Raw genomic sequence first — 15,411 nt, forward strand, 5'->3', positions numbered from 1 at the left:
AATTCGCAACGCGAAAATGAAAATCGCAACGCAATTTTAGTTTCGCGTTGCAATTTTCGTGTTGCGAATTTGGTGTTGCGATTTAAGGTTTCTTCAACAAAAAGACAAAACAAAGACAAATACTAACTTCAAAGGGTTAAAGACTAAACAATTTAGCAGTATTGGCAGCAACCGAATGAATTTAGCAATCTCAGTGAAATGGTTAATCTAATAATAATACAAAAAATTCAAAATAAAAATAAGAGATTAAAAAAACTAACCCTCGGTGGTTGATTTTCCATTTCTGACCGTGAATGGTTGTGAGAGTTGATCTGAGAGATGGAGATAGATGGATTTCGTCGGAAATGGGGACGGATTTCGTCGGAGATGGGGACGGATGTCGCCGTAGAGAGTGAGAGATGGAGATGAGACTGAGTTGTGCTTTAAGGTTTTAGGTTAGAGATGATTTGCGATAATACTGTTTACATTTGTGTTGCGAAATTAATATTGTGTTTCGAGTTGCGAATTTGACTATCGCGTTGCGAATTTGACTTCTGTGTTGCGATTTATAAATTCACAACGCGAATTTGACTTTCGCGTTGCGAAATTGGAAACTGGGTTGCGAAATTGGAATTCACGTTGCGAATTTGTTGGTCATTTTGGTAAATCAAAAAAAAATTGGTTAAATTCGTATATTATAAGGTATTTTTGGTCGCTGAAGTTATTTTCTCTCATTATTAATGTCGGCGTTTGAAAACCGTGTTTGTTCATATATATTGTTTAATTATAAAGATTTTACAGGAATATCAAATGTAAAAAAAAAAAAACATCCATACAGACATTTTTAAATTTTTAAAAAATTTCTACTTTTAAAATCATATTATCAGTTCCATACTCAAATATATGAGCACAAACAAGTTTTATTTAAAAAAAAACTCGATATTACATGGCGTATACCCAGTATGAATGGAATGCTCACAGAAATATTGGCATATTAGCAATATTTCAAGAGAAACAGAGAATAAGATATTGGGGGGGGGCAATACATAGACTCATTTAAGTACTAAATTAAATGAGAATTCTAACATTACTACCCAAATACTCTACACAAGATGCCATAATATTTGGACATAAATACATACCAGTAAGACGTCTCACCACTTTTCCTGCAGACTAATTACCGCATATTATTTTAGGCCAATTTGATAGATTCTGTAAGTAATAAGGATTAAATGTATAATTATATAAATTTTATTAACTTCCACATTAATACTTCTGTTAATTGTTAACGACAAGTGGTTTGATTGAATGTATTGAAATAGTTTAGCGATCTGATTGATAAAATTTAAAAAATGGTGATTAAAATGAAAAGGGACAATAGTTAGGTGATCACTGTTATAGTTTACCCAAAAAATAATGAAAAATAATATTATTAATATTTTATTTTAACTAATTTATCTTTAAACTTTTATTTAATTTATAATTATACATTAAATCTTTTAGAATTTTAAATTTCTATAAATTAAATTAATAATATTCATCATAAATTTAAACCCTAATAATAATAACACGAAAATATTAATAATAATTTCAAAAGTAGAAGAAGAATGAGGTGTGAAAATTGAGTGAGTTTGACAGGCTTAAGGGTGCGCGTAGGTTAAAGCATATACTTTGATCATCATAAATAAATAAGTATAATAAAAATATAAAAAGAAAACAGAAAATTTATTTTTTTTTAAAAAGGAAGAAAAAAGATGCGGTCCCACCCCATTGGCAAATGGACTGTACACTAATAGAACAATTAATTAGAATTAGAATTAGAATTAAAATAAAAATAAAAATTAGCTGGAGAATACTTGGACCACTCTCACCCTCCAATATAATAATATATTTTGTATAATCAACAAGATACCATATTTTAATCTTAAACCAACAATATTTTTTTATCTGAAAGATAAAAGATAAAGAGGTGACGAAGTCACTTGTATTTTTTAAAATTAATTTAATTTAACGCATTTAAAAAATGCTAAAAATATAATATTTTTTGTTTGTTCATCATTGGTAGCTAATAACATTATTTTATTATAATTTTAACATTGTTGAATAGTATTTTACGTGTATTTCTTTAGTCATATATTATATTTGTTTGGTTATGAAATAATTGAGGGGATTTTCATAGTTAGATGTGTATTTTGGATGTATTTTTACATCATAATGCATTGATGACCCACATGAACTAGAGATATAGAGAGAGAAGATAAACAGAGGGAAGAAAAGGGAAACCATATTGAGAAAAGAGAGAGACCATGATAATGGCTATGTACAAGGGTCATCATCACCTCTATATCTGAGCTTCTATTTCTATATATATATATATATGTCTGTATGTATATATGTTTGATCTTTCTTCCTAGGTTTATATTTTCATGGCAGACCATGTTGGCCATCAGCTCCTCTTGTTCGCCGTCCATGTTCTTTCTTTCTTTCTTCCAGTTGATTCTTTAACAGCATAATTTCAGCTTGTTCCCATAACCGGTTAGGCCTCCCTTTTGCATTAAATTTTGGTCTAAAAGACGAAAAAATTGAAAAACCGAAGCTTTCTCTTTTTGTTTGTTTGTATGATCAAAAGGGTTTTTTTTTTTTTTTTTAAGTTTTATAAGTTTTGTTTACAAAGATAAATCCTTTGTTTATCAGCTTTAATTGTTGTTCTTTTTATGGTTTCTCTTTGTTTTTGGAGTGGATCTTGATGTAGTTATTGGTAGTTGCAGAATCAGTATCTGAGAAGCTGGTGGGAAAAAGAAGCATAAACAAAGGAACCCAAAAGGTTGGATTTAAATGGCTGGAGAGCTGTGTGAAGATAAGTTAAGGAATATTGTCTCGTCTACTGGATTTTGTTACTCGGACGTTTCATCTGGTAACTCGGCCATGCAAACTCATATGGTGAGTCAGATCCAAGGGTTTGAATCCAACCCGGAGATCTTCAATTTGACAACAGGCATGGACATGATAGGGTTTTCCAAGCAAGGTTTCTTCACCAAACATGGGAACAGCCTGTCAGGCGACCCTTCTTCTTCCAAGGCGATCAATGGGTCAACCACCGATTTCTATCAACATGAGTTTCACAAGACCGAGTTCACAACTGGATCAGAGAATCTGATGGTTGGACCAGAGTCATCTCCTTGGCAAGAAAGCAGGTTGCTTGTTGATGATTCTTCTTTGAGGTGTGTGTTTCCTTGTGAAGGAAACGAAAGGCCGAGTCAAGGTCTTTCACTCTCTCTTTCATCGAGTAATCCTACGAGTCTCGGGTTGCAGTCTTTTGAACTCAGGCAAACCAGCCATGGCCATCCCGATGATTTCTTTGAAAAGACTGCAAATTTACACCATCAAGGTCAGTTTCAGCTGAGGAGTTCAAAGTATCTGGATCCTGCTAAGGAACTTTTGAATGAGTTTTGCAGCCTGGGAATAAAGCAGTGTGATATTTCAAAGCAAAAGCAGACCCATAAGGGAAAACAGTGGGATAATGATGATGATGATGATGATGGAGCTAGCTCTTCAAGGAAGCAATCCCTATATTCCCTCGATTTCTCCGAGTTACAGAGAAGAAAAACCAAGATGCTTTCAATGCTTGAAGAGGTACGTTTGTTTAGAAATTTTACTGTGTGGTAGATTGAAATGGAGGGGTCTCCCTCTCCCCCATAAATGCCCACCACATCGTGACAATTCTTGCTTTTCATTTTCATGTCAGCATATGTTTCGTCTGCCTATGTATATTAGGGGATGTACAAGGAAAGACAGTATAATATAAGACTATAGAAGGCACAACCGAAAATATCACTTTTGTTTTAATATTTTTGGTGAAAAGTTACTTAAATTGTTAATTTTGTTACTTAAAATATAAATCTTTTTAACATTTCCGGTTGAAATGTTACAGAAAAATTAACATTTCCGGTTGCAACAGGAAATATTAAAAAGATTAATATATTATGTAACAAAATTAACAATTTAGGTAGAGTTCTATCAAAAATATTAAAAAATATTAATATTTTCGATTGTACATTTTCTTAGCATTATATTAAACTGTCGTACGCTCAATTTCTTTTCATCAAACATGTACGAACATAAAATTCAACTCATTGTCGTGTGTATTTATTTAGGTGGATAGAAGATACAAGGTCTACTGTGATCAAATGAAAGCCGTGGCATCTTCGTTCGAGGCTGTAGCCGGCACCGGGGCTGCATCAGTGTACTCGGCGTTAGCCTCCAAGGCCATGTCGAGACATTTCAGATGCTTAAGAGATGGGATCGTGAGCCAGATTCAGGCCACGAGGAAGGCCATGGGAGAAAAAGACATGGTTGCACCGGGCACAACAAAAGGCGAAACACCGAGGCTAAGGATCCTCGATCAAGCTTTGAGGCAACAAAGGGCATTTCAACAAATGAACATGATGGAGACTCATCCATGGAGACCACAAAGAGGCCTACCGGAAAGATCTGTTTCCGTTCTCCGAGCTTGGTTGTTCGAGCATTTTCTTCACCCGTAAAGCATCTCTCACCTCTCTTTATACGTAAAATACAAACATGATTTCTCGGGATAACCAAAGCTTTACGCCATGAAAAAAGAAAACAAACTCATGCAGAGTTGCTTACAGTGCTGCAAGTTTTTCCCTAAGTTGAGTCTCAATCATTTTGCTTCCAAAAGCAAATGCAGTCTTTGTTAGTTTCTACCCATCACCATTCAGATTCCACACGTTCGTCTTATTTTACAATCATTTAGTCACCTTCTCTGTGTTATCTTTATGACCCATCTTTCCCTCTTGAACAAGTAACTCAAAGTGCTATCCATAGCGGCAAAGTTTCAATACTAAACTCTGTATTTCCATGAATGAAACTTGCAGGTATCCGAGTGATGTTGATAAACATATCTTAGCCCGCCAAACCGGCCTCTCAAGAAGCCAGGCATGTCCACATCTCTTACTATATCATATGTATATGTTCGAGTCACCATGAATTAATTTATATTCTCGATGGAGCATATCTTCTTGGGATCTTAAGTTTATTATAATCACATGCAATCATGTCACATTATATATATATATATATATATGTATGTATGGATGATGGGTTTTGCTTTTTACTCGTATTCCAATAGGTATCCAACTGGTTCATTAATGCTAGAGTGAGGCTATGGAAACCAATGGTGGAAGAAATGTACTTGGAAGAAACAAAGGAGCACGAGAACAACATGGCCTCCTCAGATAATGTTGCTGCCGATGGTGATGATGATAATGGCTGGTTAATTATTCCACCGGCCGATCAGAAACCCACCCCGGATCAGCTCGTTCGAGTCGACTCGGAATGTTTGTCTTCCATTATCACTAACCATGATAAAAACTATCCGAGAAGTGTCAAAACCCTCGAAAACCAGAACTTGTATCATTATCAACAGCAGCAGCAACAACAAAGTTTGGGACCCTATGGTGCCATGGAATGGGACTTCGCTTCCTACGGCCAACACTCGGCGTGCCGGGTACCGTTTCAAAATCCTAATCAAAGTTTCAACGGTGGCGGTGGTGGCGGAGGTGTGTCGTTGACGCTAGGGTTGCAACAGCATGGTGGGAGCGGGGTGAGCTTAGCCTTATCGTCGGCGTCACAAACTTCACTGTTTTACCCCAGAGACCAGATAGAAGACATTCAACCGGTGCAGTACTCACTTGTAGACGGCGAGGGACAGCATTTGCCTTACAGGAACTTGATGGGGGCACAACTGCTTCACGATTTGGCCGGATAAATTGATGGAAATGGCAGTAGTAGATAAGTAGTTTAGCAGATATATATACATAATGCTACACCTTAGCTCTTTTCAATTTTAACAACATATTTATTTCAAACTGCAAGGTTGATTTGGGATTTTCCAATTATTGATGGGGGTTATACATATATCTATTTCCTCTTTTGGGTGGAATATATTTAATTGCAAAAGCTTTTAACCTATTACATGTCTGTTTGCTAGGCCTATCTATCTATATATTCCAAGCCTAAGTGATTAAGTTGTTTGTGGTTCTTGTTTCAGTTGAACTTACAAAAAGAGAATGTTTCATTGGGGATCATCTACATTTATTTATTCCTTTTCTATAAAGACTAATTTAATTTAGCAAACACTGGTTGGTTTGGGATTAAGACAATTCCATCCATAAGAAATATCGTTTCCAATTTGTCTGTGGTCCCTAATTCATTGCCATGAAGATGATGTTTCATCCCATGAGAATGTTACCTTCTTTTCTTTTTTATCAGATTTAGGTATTAAAAATATTTTATTATATGTTTCATCCCAACGTCTAATAAGTGGAGTAGATAGGATACACTACATAGGCAGGTATCCCAGAAAGGAAGAAGCTAATGCATGGAGACTGTGCCCTAATCAGAAGTACAACCCTATATCTTCTTACTGTGGTCTTAAACATAAAAGGCAAAGTAATCCAACAATTACTAGACGCATTAAATCATCCAATGCCTGACGTAAATGCTCATTTATTTTGCTAGCAATATCGTCATAATGACTACAATAATAACATCGACATAGTATTAAAGAAAATATATACATAAGAAATTGAAATGCATGCATGAGTAATTTGCTTTTTCATCTGAAGTTGACATACTAAGAAGAGCATTATTCTCGGCATTCAAAAGAGAAAGACATTCATTTCCTCTTCTTCTTTCTCCTCTTTACGTTCAAATGGCCTTGCCAAAGTATATTCTTCTTGTTTTCATGATTTTAGAGGCAACACTTATTTTTTTCGAATTTCTAACGGTGCTCGTTATATATAATCACCATGCATGCTTGATATTTATATATATAAACCTAATTAGGCTCCACTGTACATGAATGTTTAGCCAGCGATTTATTAGTATTTTGAGCATAATCACATGTTAAAGGAGATATACACTACAAAAAAATGTGGCTATAGTAGCGTTTTTAAGCGCCGCAAAAACTTTCTATATAAAAGCGCCGAAAGAAGCACCGTTAAAACTAACGCCACAAACATTGGCGGCGTTGTTTTTACAAACGATGCAATAGGTTCATACATTTAGCGGCGTTTTTCTTATAAACGCTGCAATAGGTTCAGACATTTAGCTTCATTTTTTCTCAAAAATACCGTAATAGGTTTAGATATTAGTGGCGTTTTTCATATAAATGCCGCAATATGTAGATAATTTAGTGGCTTTTTTAACTCAAAACACCACAATTTTGTAGTTCATTAGTGGGTTTTTTTTATCTTGAAACTCCGCAAATAAAACTTGCTTTGCAAATGTTATTTTATGTTATTTATTACCCAAATTTAATATCATGTAACAATATCCAATAACAACAACCTTAAAATTTAATTATTACTCTAATTAAGTAAAAATAATTGACATAAATAAATCAAAGTTCACAAACATTCAAGTTTACAAACTAACAACTTATGCAAGCAAATTCCTCTAAACTCTCACATGTTCAACCTATGTTACATGCACAATTTGTGAGTCTTCATTACCCCTTCACAGAGAAAGGAAGTAAAAAAAAAAACAATTTTCCTTGTTTGATGAAACATCGTTAAGTTTTTCCTCTGTGTAAATTGTAATTGGAGAATCTCTTCATCCATTTTACCAAATAAATCCCCTAGTTCCTGGTCACCAAGAAGACTCCTTATGAAACATATAACGACCTTCCACCTGCAGTATGAAACAAAAGAGAGAGTTACCGCAACCATTTTCTAATGGAATCACTTTACCTGTGTAGCAAGCAAGTTCAATTCCTACATATTCCATGGTTTTAGATATAAAAATTAAAGTAAAAGAGAGAAGCGTTATGTTGAGTAACAGTAGAGGAAGCGTTATCTTCATCGAGGATAGATAATGCTTTTGCAATTGAAGATTCTTTCAACACCACGGATTTCCCCAATCATGTTCTAAACATCGGGTATTTATCTACTCTACCATTGTTCTCAATAAACTTCAACCATCCTGCGTAGGATCTATGAAATTTGAGATCACAAAATAAAATATAGAGGGTAAAAGATTAAGAGATTATTATCTTGAAGCAGGAGATTTTAAACAGGGTTAATGGTCAAAATGCTAGAAGTAGTATATTCAAATGCTCAAACACTGGGGAACGCAGAAATCTGAATGTTAGCTTAGTCATCTGTCTTCATTTCTTTCATCTCCTTTTTTGTAACAATTAGTATACACAAAGAGAAATCCAGTTCCACAATCATCCCCCGTCTAAAAATTCGTTAGCCACTACAAATTTCAAAGGCAATCAAGCATTCAATCATTAAATAAAAAGAAGGAAATGTAAGTTCAAATGGAAGGGGAAAAAAATGCTAATGCGAACAATTTACTAATAAAAGAATAAACTAAAGAGAAGTAAAATAGCAAGAGCGTCAGTGGACATAATACCCGGTTCTCTGTTCAAAGAGTCTGGAAATTGCATCTTCAAGAAAGTGCAAGTGCAGATTCCCAATAACACTACCGTTATTTTCCTTATATAAAATTTTTAAAAATGAAATTAAAAAACTGATGGAAGTAGTAAGAAAAGTCGCGTGTTAAATTTATATTTTTTGGGATTTAACTCAAGTTGAAACTATGAGTTATACAAACATGGCGACGGAGAAGAGAGACATACCGGAAGCTGGAAACGGTGGCGTGATACTCGCTGGTGCTGATAGCTGGCTGCGCGATAATGATGGCTTGGTTGGGCAGTGTCGATGGCCGTGCGTTAGGGAGTAAATATAAAGAAAGGGAATGAAAAATTAGGGATTTGGAATCGGGCGAGATAAATGAAAGAACAATTGTGGCTTTTCTTAAACAAACACCACTAAACTACGGTGAAACTACGGCGTTTACTAAGCAAACGCCACAAGTGTAAAGTACACGATATAGTGGGGGCTTCCCATACAAACGCCGCTAATGTACTAAAAATAAGCGAGTTTTTAGCGCCGCTAGTTTACTCTCGGTGTGGAAGTAAGTGGACGCCGTTAAGATGTTTGATGAATTACTGATCCAGATTGTCTCGTGGACTGAAAGGATAGGAGCAGCTTTGATGGTTTGAGGCTTTTGGAATTTTTAAGAGCTTACATTGTAAAGGATTGGGTGTTAATGAATATACAATGATCAATGTCTTATCTGCTGTTTCAGCTGAGGGTTTGGTATGTTTAGGGAGGCAAATCCAAGCAGTTTGTCAGAAAGAAGGGTTTTTGAAAGTGGTTTTTGTTGGCAATGAATTAATTTCTATGTATTATAGGCGTGGAAAATAGGATGATGCGAGCGGTGTTTTCGATGATATGGTCTTTCAGGATTCTGTGTCTTGGAATTCACTGATTGCTGAATATTCGGCTAATGGATACGTTAGTTGTGCTCTTGAGACGTTTTCTTATATGCGTGCTCTTAATGTATAAGTGAATCCTCATACCCTTGCTAGTATCCTTGAAGTGGCATCTGACTCAAATTCTTTGCACCTTGCAGTGCAGATACATTCCCATATGATTAAGTATGGATTCATGTTGGATGATTACGTAGTGTCTAGCTTGATAACAACATATGGGAAGTGCGGCAGCGTTGATGAGTCGAGAAGGGTATTTTTTGATGTTGATAAGATGACTGCGATGCATCTTAATGCGATGTTGAGTACTTTGGTTAATGCTGATTGTGTAGATCTCTTCTGAAACATGGTGGGTTTGAAACTTGAAGTAGACTGCAATACTTTCAGCATGGTTCTTAAAACTTGCAGTGCTAGGACAGATCTGGAACAAGGAAGAAACATTCACTCCCTGACTCTTAAATCTGGATTCCATCAAGATTGTTATGTAGAGACTGCTGCTATTGAACTTTATTGCAAGTGTGGAAACATAGGTGATGCAGAGAGGGCTTTGCATCAACAGATAACTTGGCTGCATGGAATTCAATGATAACGGGATATGCTCAGCATGGTTGTTATAGTGAGGCTTTCGAGCTTTATGATAGAATGATTGTACGTAGAATTGAACCAGATGAGATAACTTATCTTGGACTTCTTACTTCGCGCTGCCATGAAGGGCTACTACAATAAGCACAGAGCTATATGAACTCTATGGTCGAGTGTCATGGTCTAATCCCACATTTAGAACACTATGCTTGCATGGTTGATCGGCTTGGCCGAGTAGGTCTCCTGGAAGATGCAAAGAGGACGATAGATGAAATGCCTATCGAACCAGATGCTCGTATATGGCAGATTCTGCTATCTGCATGCTGCCTCCATGGAAACTTTGATACGGGAAGAGCTGCAGCGGGCAAACTTCTTGAGCTGCAGCCTGGTAACGAATCTGCCTATATTCTTCTTTCAAATCTCTGTGCTTAGGCTGGTATGTGGAATGCTGTCAGAAAATTGAGAAGAGAAATGAAGGAAAACTACTTTGCAAGGAACCTGGTTCTAGTTGGATTCAAGTAAGAGGATCCATACATTACTTTTTCGCCGATGACATGTTGCACCCTGAACATAAAGAAATATTTTTGGAGCTGTCAAAGTTATACAAACATATGCAAACTTCAAAGAAAATCAAACACGATTAACTTTTTCATTGGATTTATGATTATTGAAAGGGATTCGTTATCATTGCTTTTGGAATTGAGAATGTAGGTGCTTTGATGTTCTAAGTTATAGTCCATCTTCCTTATCTGTCAGGGAATTTGATGTGATGAACTTTGGATTTTGGCAAGTTGAATGGAAACTGGCAGTCCAACTAAAATTCTAAGAACCTAATACAAAAAAAGAAAAGACGGCGAAGAAGAAGGATTGTTTCAATGCATTGATAAGGTAGTTGGTCCATAGACACTGGCAACCCTTCCTTCTTTAACACCTCTTTCCAGCTTCCTAATGGAGATTCCTTGATTCAATTCAAAGGTAATGAAATAGAGCCTTTTCTTAGAGTCAAAGGTAAACTTTTTACTTTATTCCTTGCTCTACCATGTCATAAGCCATGGATCCTATTTTAATTACATGCTTTCAATACCTGAAAATCACTTTCCAAAACTTATTTTGTTAGGCCATGGCTATTGCTGTCAATTTCTCTTCCCAAGCCCTGAGGCAGATTGCATTTTCCAGGGCAATGGCAGACCTTGGCCTTTATCCCTTGCCTTTAAAGCTTCACGCCAACTTGAGCAAAAGAGGATGAAGAAGCAGCCCATGGGGTGGCCATTAAAAGTCGGGAAAAAGTTAATTTTACCAGCAACCGCAGAGTCTCTTCGATTGTGTCATCATCAAACCATGATAGTGATTCAATTTCAAGTCAACCTTCTGCAGCTGATATGATAAAGCTTTTTTACGAGTGCATCAATGAGAAAAATCTTAAGAAACTTGGGGGTTTCATCTCAGAAGACTGCTACATCGAGGACTGCTCTTCTTCAACCGTTTAATGGGAAAAAGGTTACATCCCTTTGCCTTATTTAAGCTTCTTCATGTATCATAATTCGACAGTCCAATTCAAAAACGTATTCGCAGGAAGTCGTGCATTTCTTCGATCTCCTCGTGAGAAGCATGGGTCAAAATGTGAAATTCATCGTCGAACATGTTTGTGAAGGGGATGGCTTAACAGTAGGAGTAAACTGGCATTTAGGTAGAACATTATTACATGATATATCAACCACCTTTTTCCGAGCTTTTAACTCCTATGGCAGCTTGAGGGATTATTTCTGATATTGCAGAATGGAAACAAACGCCGGTTCCTTTCACCAGAGGATGCAGCTTTTATGAATGCTCAGTAGAAGGGGAAATACTTGTTATAAAGTAATGTATAGCATATTAGCACCGGTTCTAGCCCATGTCCGCCGTCCATTCGAATTGACAGCGACTTTTGTTTCAATGCAGGAAAGCTCGGGTTATCATCGAGTCACCTCTGAAACCAGGGGGAGTAGTGCTGGTAATCACAGCTGGACAACTAACTGCTTAACCTGTTAGCATTAGACAACAAAAGATTCAAATCCAAAGGGCTAATTAAGCTTCCTTTTTTTTCCGGTTCAGGTCCTGTTGAAGAACGTGACTATGATTTGATGAGTTCCCGCAGGCTGCTGAATGTATGCAACAATGTCACATATATATTCTGAAACTTGAAATACATGCAAAATCTATGTTGATATGTCTGGATTTGTGCAGGGTTCCTGAAGAGTCCACATGTTATAATGCATTCGTTGACGAAGATTTACGATATGTTTTTGGCACCTTTCGTGAACCCACTAGTGGCAAGCTATGTTAGAGTCTGGGAATTCATGGCTGGGTTGTTTGCTTTGGCCATCAGGATCGTAATCTACATATCAAAGATGTTATTCAGGAGGTAGCTCCTTCATAAAAGGGCTGCTTCATGTATAAACAGTAGTCGCTTATCTAAATAATTTAATCAAATATTATCTTGTAATTAGATTGAAATCTTTATAAAAAAATCACATAACATGATTTATTTGTATGGATCTAAATAATTTTAAGTTAATTATATTTATTTGAGAATATATTAATTATAATATAAAATATTATAAAACTATATTTATACTATCAATTATATTATCAATCAAAATATAATAATTTTGATAAGTAATATTAATTTACATTACAACATTATGATATTAACGAAAAAGGAATGAAATGATAACAATAACAATATATTAACTGTAATCGAATATTTAAATTATGAACATATATATATATAATTTTGAAATGAAGTATAACACAAAATTAAGTAATCAATTTGTAATCAAAATGAAAAAAATAAGTAATCATTTATTATATGTGTTATAAAAATATAGTGTAGATATTAGGGGTGTTCAAAATCATATACTCGTATTTTCAGGTACCTGAAATATTGAGTATCCGGAATTTTCAGGTACTAAAATATTAGTTCGTGTCCTAACATATTATTTTCCAGTTACGTGTACCCGGTTCATAATTTTTTTAAATTATATTATTTAAAAAAATATACAGAAAATTCTAAAATTTAAAATTCAAATGTATATAATATATAACTCACACGAGGTTTAAAAATTCAAAATACATAATTGAAAGAAAATTTATTAAGAATTAAAATAAAAATATAATTAATTTTTAAATTTTTTGAAGTTATAATAAATATTTAATAAAATAATTTAGAATGTTAATGTGAAACAAGTTAAGAAATTAAGAATTTAGAATGTTATGGTGGAAAAATTTAAGAAATTAAGAATTTTGAATGTTAGAGTAAAATAATTTGAAAATTATAAATAAAAATTTAATATAAAACAACAATATATATAATAAACCGGCTATTGGGTTGATGATACCAGGTTAAGTAAGATTTTGTGCTACGGACTCTACCCGAAAACCCAAAAAAATTAGCGTATTTTCAAAAAAAAAATACTCGATATTTTTTTTTAATTTGGTCGGGTCAACCGGATCGGATATTTTTGAACATTATGGTAAATATCATAAATTATATTTATAATTTATTGAATGCTAGAATTATAATTAATTAAAAATTAATTTAATATATAATTATATAAAAAAGAAAGTGATCTAAAAATTAATTAAAAATTTCGGATACCAAAAATAATAATTCGTATCCGATTTGGAAAAATTGGATTCCAAATTTTCGGATTGGATATCTGAATATCTGAAGTCGAATTTAAAATTTAATTTGACAAAAAATTAATTTAAAATTTATGATTTAATAAATATTCGATACTTTTACTATTTATATATAATTATTCACACATAATAAATTATTAAATATCCTAATTTTTATCGGGTTAGGGATATTATTGGGCTACTCATTTATTAGGGCGTATCTAAAACCTAAAAGCCTAATTTTTTTTAGATTTTCGAATATTCCGAAATTGAAATTTATCCGATTCAAATCTACTCTAATTATCCAAATTTTTTCCAGATATCTTATTAAAATTATTCGAAAATAAAAAACGAATCATATATCTAAATTTTCATATCAGATCGATAGGATTGTATCTTTTTATACACTCTTACACCAAAGTAAATTGATTCGTACAATATATATATATTAGTTGAAAGGGTTGGGATATATAATTAAATAAACCTATGATACATATATACTAATAAGATCACATGATTTCTGATATCAGTTTGTCGACACCTTTTTTTTTTTTACCATATAGGTAAAAACAGTTCGACTTTTAAAAGATGATGGTTTTTTTTGGAAAAAAATTAATGAAACCATGTGAGTCGCCATCAATTAATTTAAAGTGCGATTAAAACACAAAATATAGGAAAATTTTAATAAAACATTTTATTTAACTAAAAATGTCAAAATTTAGTTTACAAAAATCAGAAACTGAGTTCGGTAGTTAGTTACGCATGGGGAATGAGTAACACCCCACAAAGCCCAAAAATTGGTACCTAGTCGATTACTGTATATTCAAAATTATAAATTTTAAGTATAATATTTTATTTAATTTAAAAATCATTATGGATGCTAAGTTTAGAAAAAGATGTCGACTAAGACCAACAACGACCACCCTCGAGCATGTAATACGAAAGCTTCATTATTGATTTACATAAACAAACATTGCCTTAAAGTTTAAGAAATCATGATATGAGGTTTTGAAAAAGGATGTAGATTTACTTTGAGAATTACCAATGGTCACACCCTAAACATAACGCGGATGATACACTATTATTTCCTTGATAAATGAACATTGCCTTATTATTTTAAAATTGTGATGCAATCGCAAAACTATTTAAACCCTAATTATACTAGGTGGGTAAATTAAGGTTTACATAGCTTAAAGTGTCAAATTATAAAATTTAAAGAACCTAGAGGACTAAACCAAAAAATGGAGGCTCTAATATTAATCCTAATTTACTTTAACCAATTATCGAGTCGAATAATCGAAATGGTCCCTTAGACATGTTAATGCGAGAGCCAATTCAGATTACTCCCTGAATTAAAGGACTAAATTGAAATCTAGCCTAAAATGGAGGCTCTAATTAATGACCTAATTAATTATGATCCATTAAGTTACTGACTAAAAAGTTGAAGGACTAAATCATGAAAATTCTAAAATTAAGGCTCTAATTATTAACCCTAGTCATTTTTATCCAATTATTGAATCAAATAATCAATGTGGACCCTCTAACATGTTAATGCGAAGGCTACATCGAATTATTCCTTATTTTTAAAAGTTTGATGACTAATTTCAAACAGAAAAATTTAATCTAAATTGGGCAATTTAAGACTAAGACTAAAATCAAACAAGTCAACAAAATCATAGGCCAAAAAATTAAAAAAAATGAGGAATATAAGAAAACTTAAGATAACAGATAAAGAAATGATTTGATATGAATGCATATAATAAAAAACTAATTAAGAAAAGGACATAAGGTTATGGGCATAAGAGAAACGAAATAAGGAAAGAAAAAGA

At 33.8% G+C, this 15,411-nt stretch overlaps 1 protein-coding gene and 2 pseudogenes across 2 annotated transcripts; all 3 read left to right on the forward strand.

The window, feature by feature from the left end:
• Positions 1 to 2,288: 2,288 nt before the first annotated feature.
• On the forward strand, positions 2,289 to 5,861 carry LOC120186915 (homeobox protein BEL1 homolog). Of its 2 annotated transcripts, XM_039190743.1 has the most exons (5): positions 2,289 to 2,514; positions 2,748 to 3,612; positions 4,134 to 4,516; positions 4,875 to 4,935; positions 5,129 to 5,860. In XM_039190743.1, exons 2-5 carry the CDS (start codon positions 2,815 to 2,817, stop codon positions 5,765 to 5,767), a joined length of 1,881 nt encoding a protein of 626 aa, XP_039046674.1. In that variant the 5' UTR covers positions 2,289 to 2,514; positions 2,748 to 2,814; the 3' UTR covers positions 5,768 to 5,860. The 2 variants fall into 2 exon arrangements, with proteins under 2 accessions (XP_039046674.1, XP_039046675.1); XM_039190744.1 differs by lacking the exon at positions 2,289 to 2,514 and having other exon boundaries at positions 2,742 to 3,612; positions 5,129 to 5,861.
• A 3,105-nt stretch (positions 5,862 to 8,966) lies between these two features.
• Positions 8,967 to 10,566, forward strand: LOC120186947 (annotated as a pseudogene).
• Positions 10,567 to 11,408: 842 nt separating this feature from the next.
• On the forward strand, positions 11,409 to 12,327 carry LOC120186948 (annotated as a pseudogene).
• Positions 12,328 to 15,411: the final 3,084 nt, after the last annotated feature.

This window comes from Hibiscus syriacus, unplaced genomic scaffold, assembly GCF_006381635.1.
Source record: "Hibiscus syriacus cultivar Baekdansim isolate YM2019G1 unplaced genomic scaffold, ASM638163v2 tig00113721_pilon, whole genome shotgun sequence".
In the NCBI taxonomy this organism is placed as follows: Eukaryota; Viridiplantae; Streptophyta; class Magnoliopsida; order Malvales; family Malvaceae; genus Hibiscus; species Hibiscus syriacus.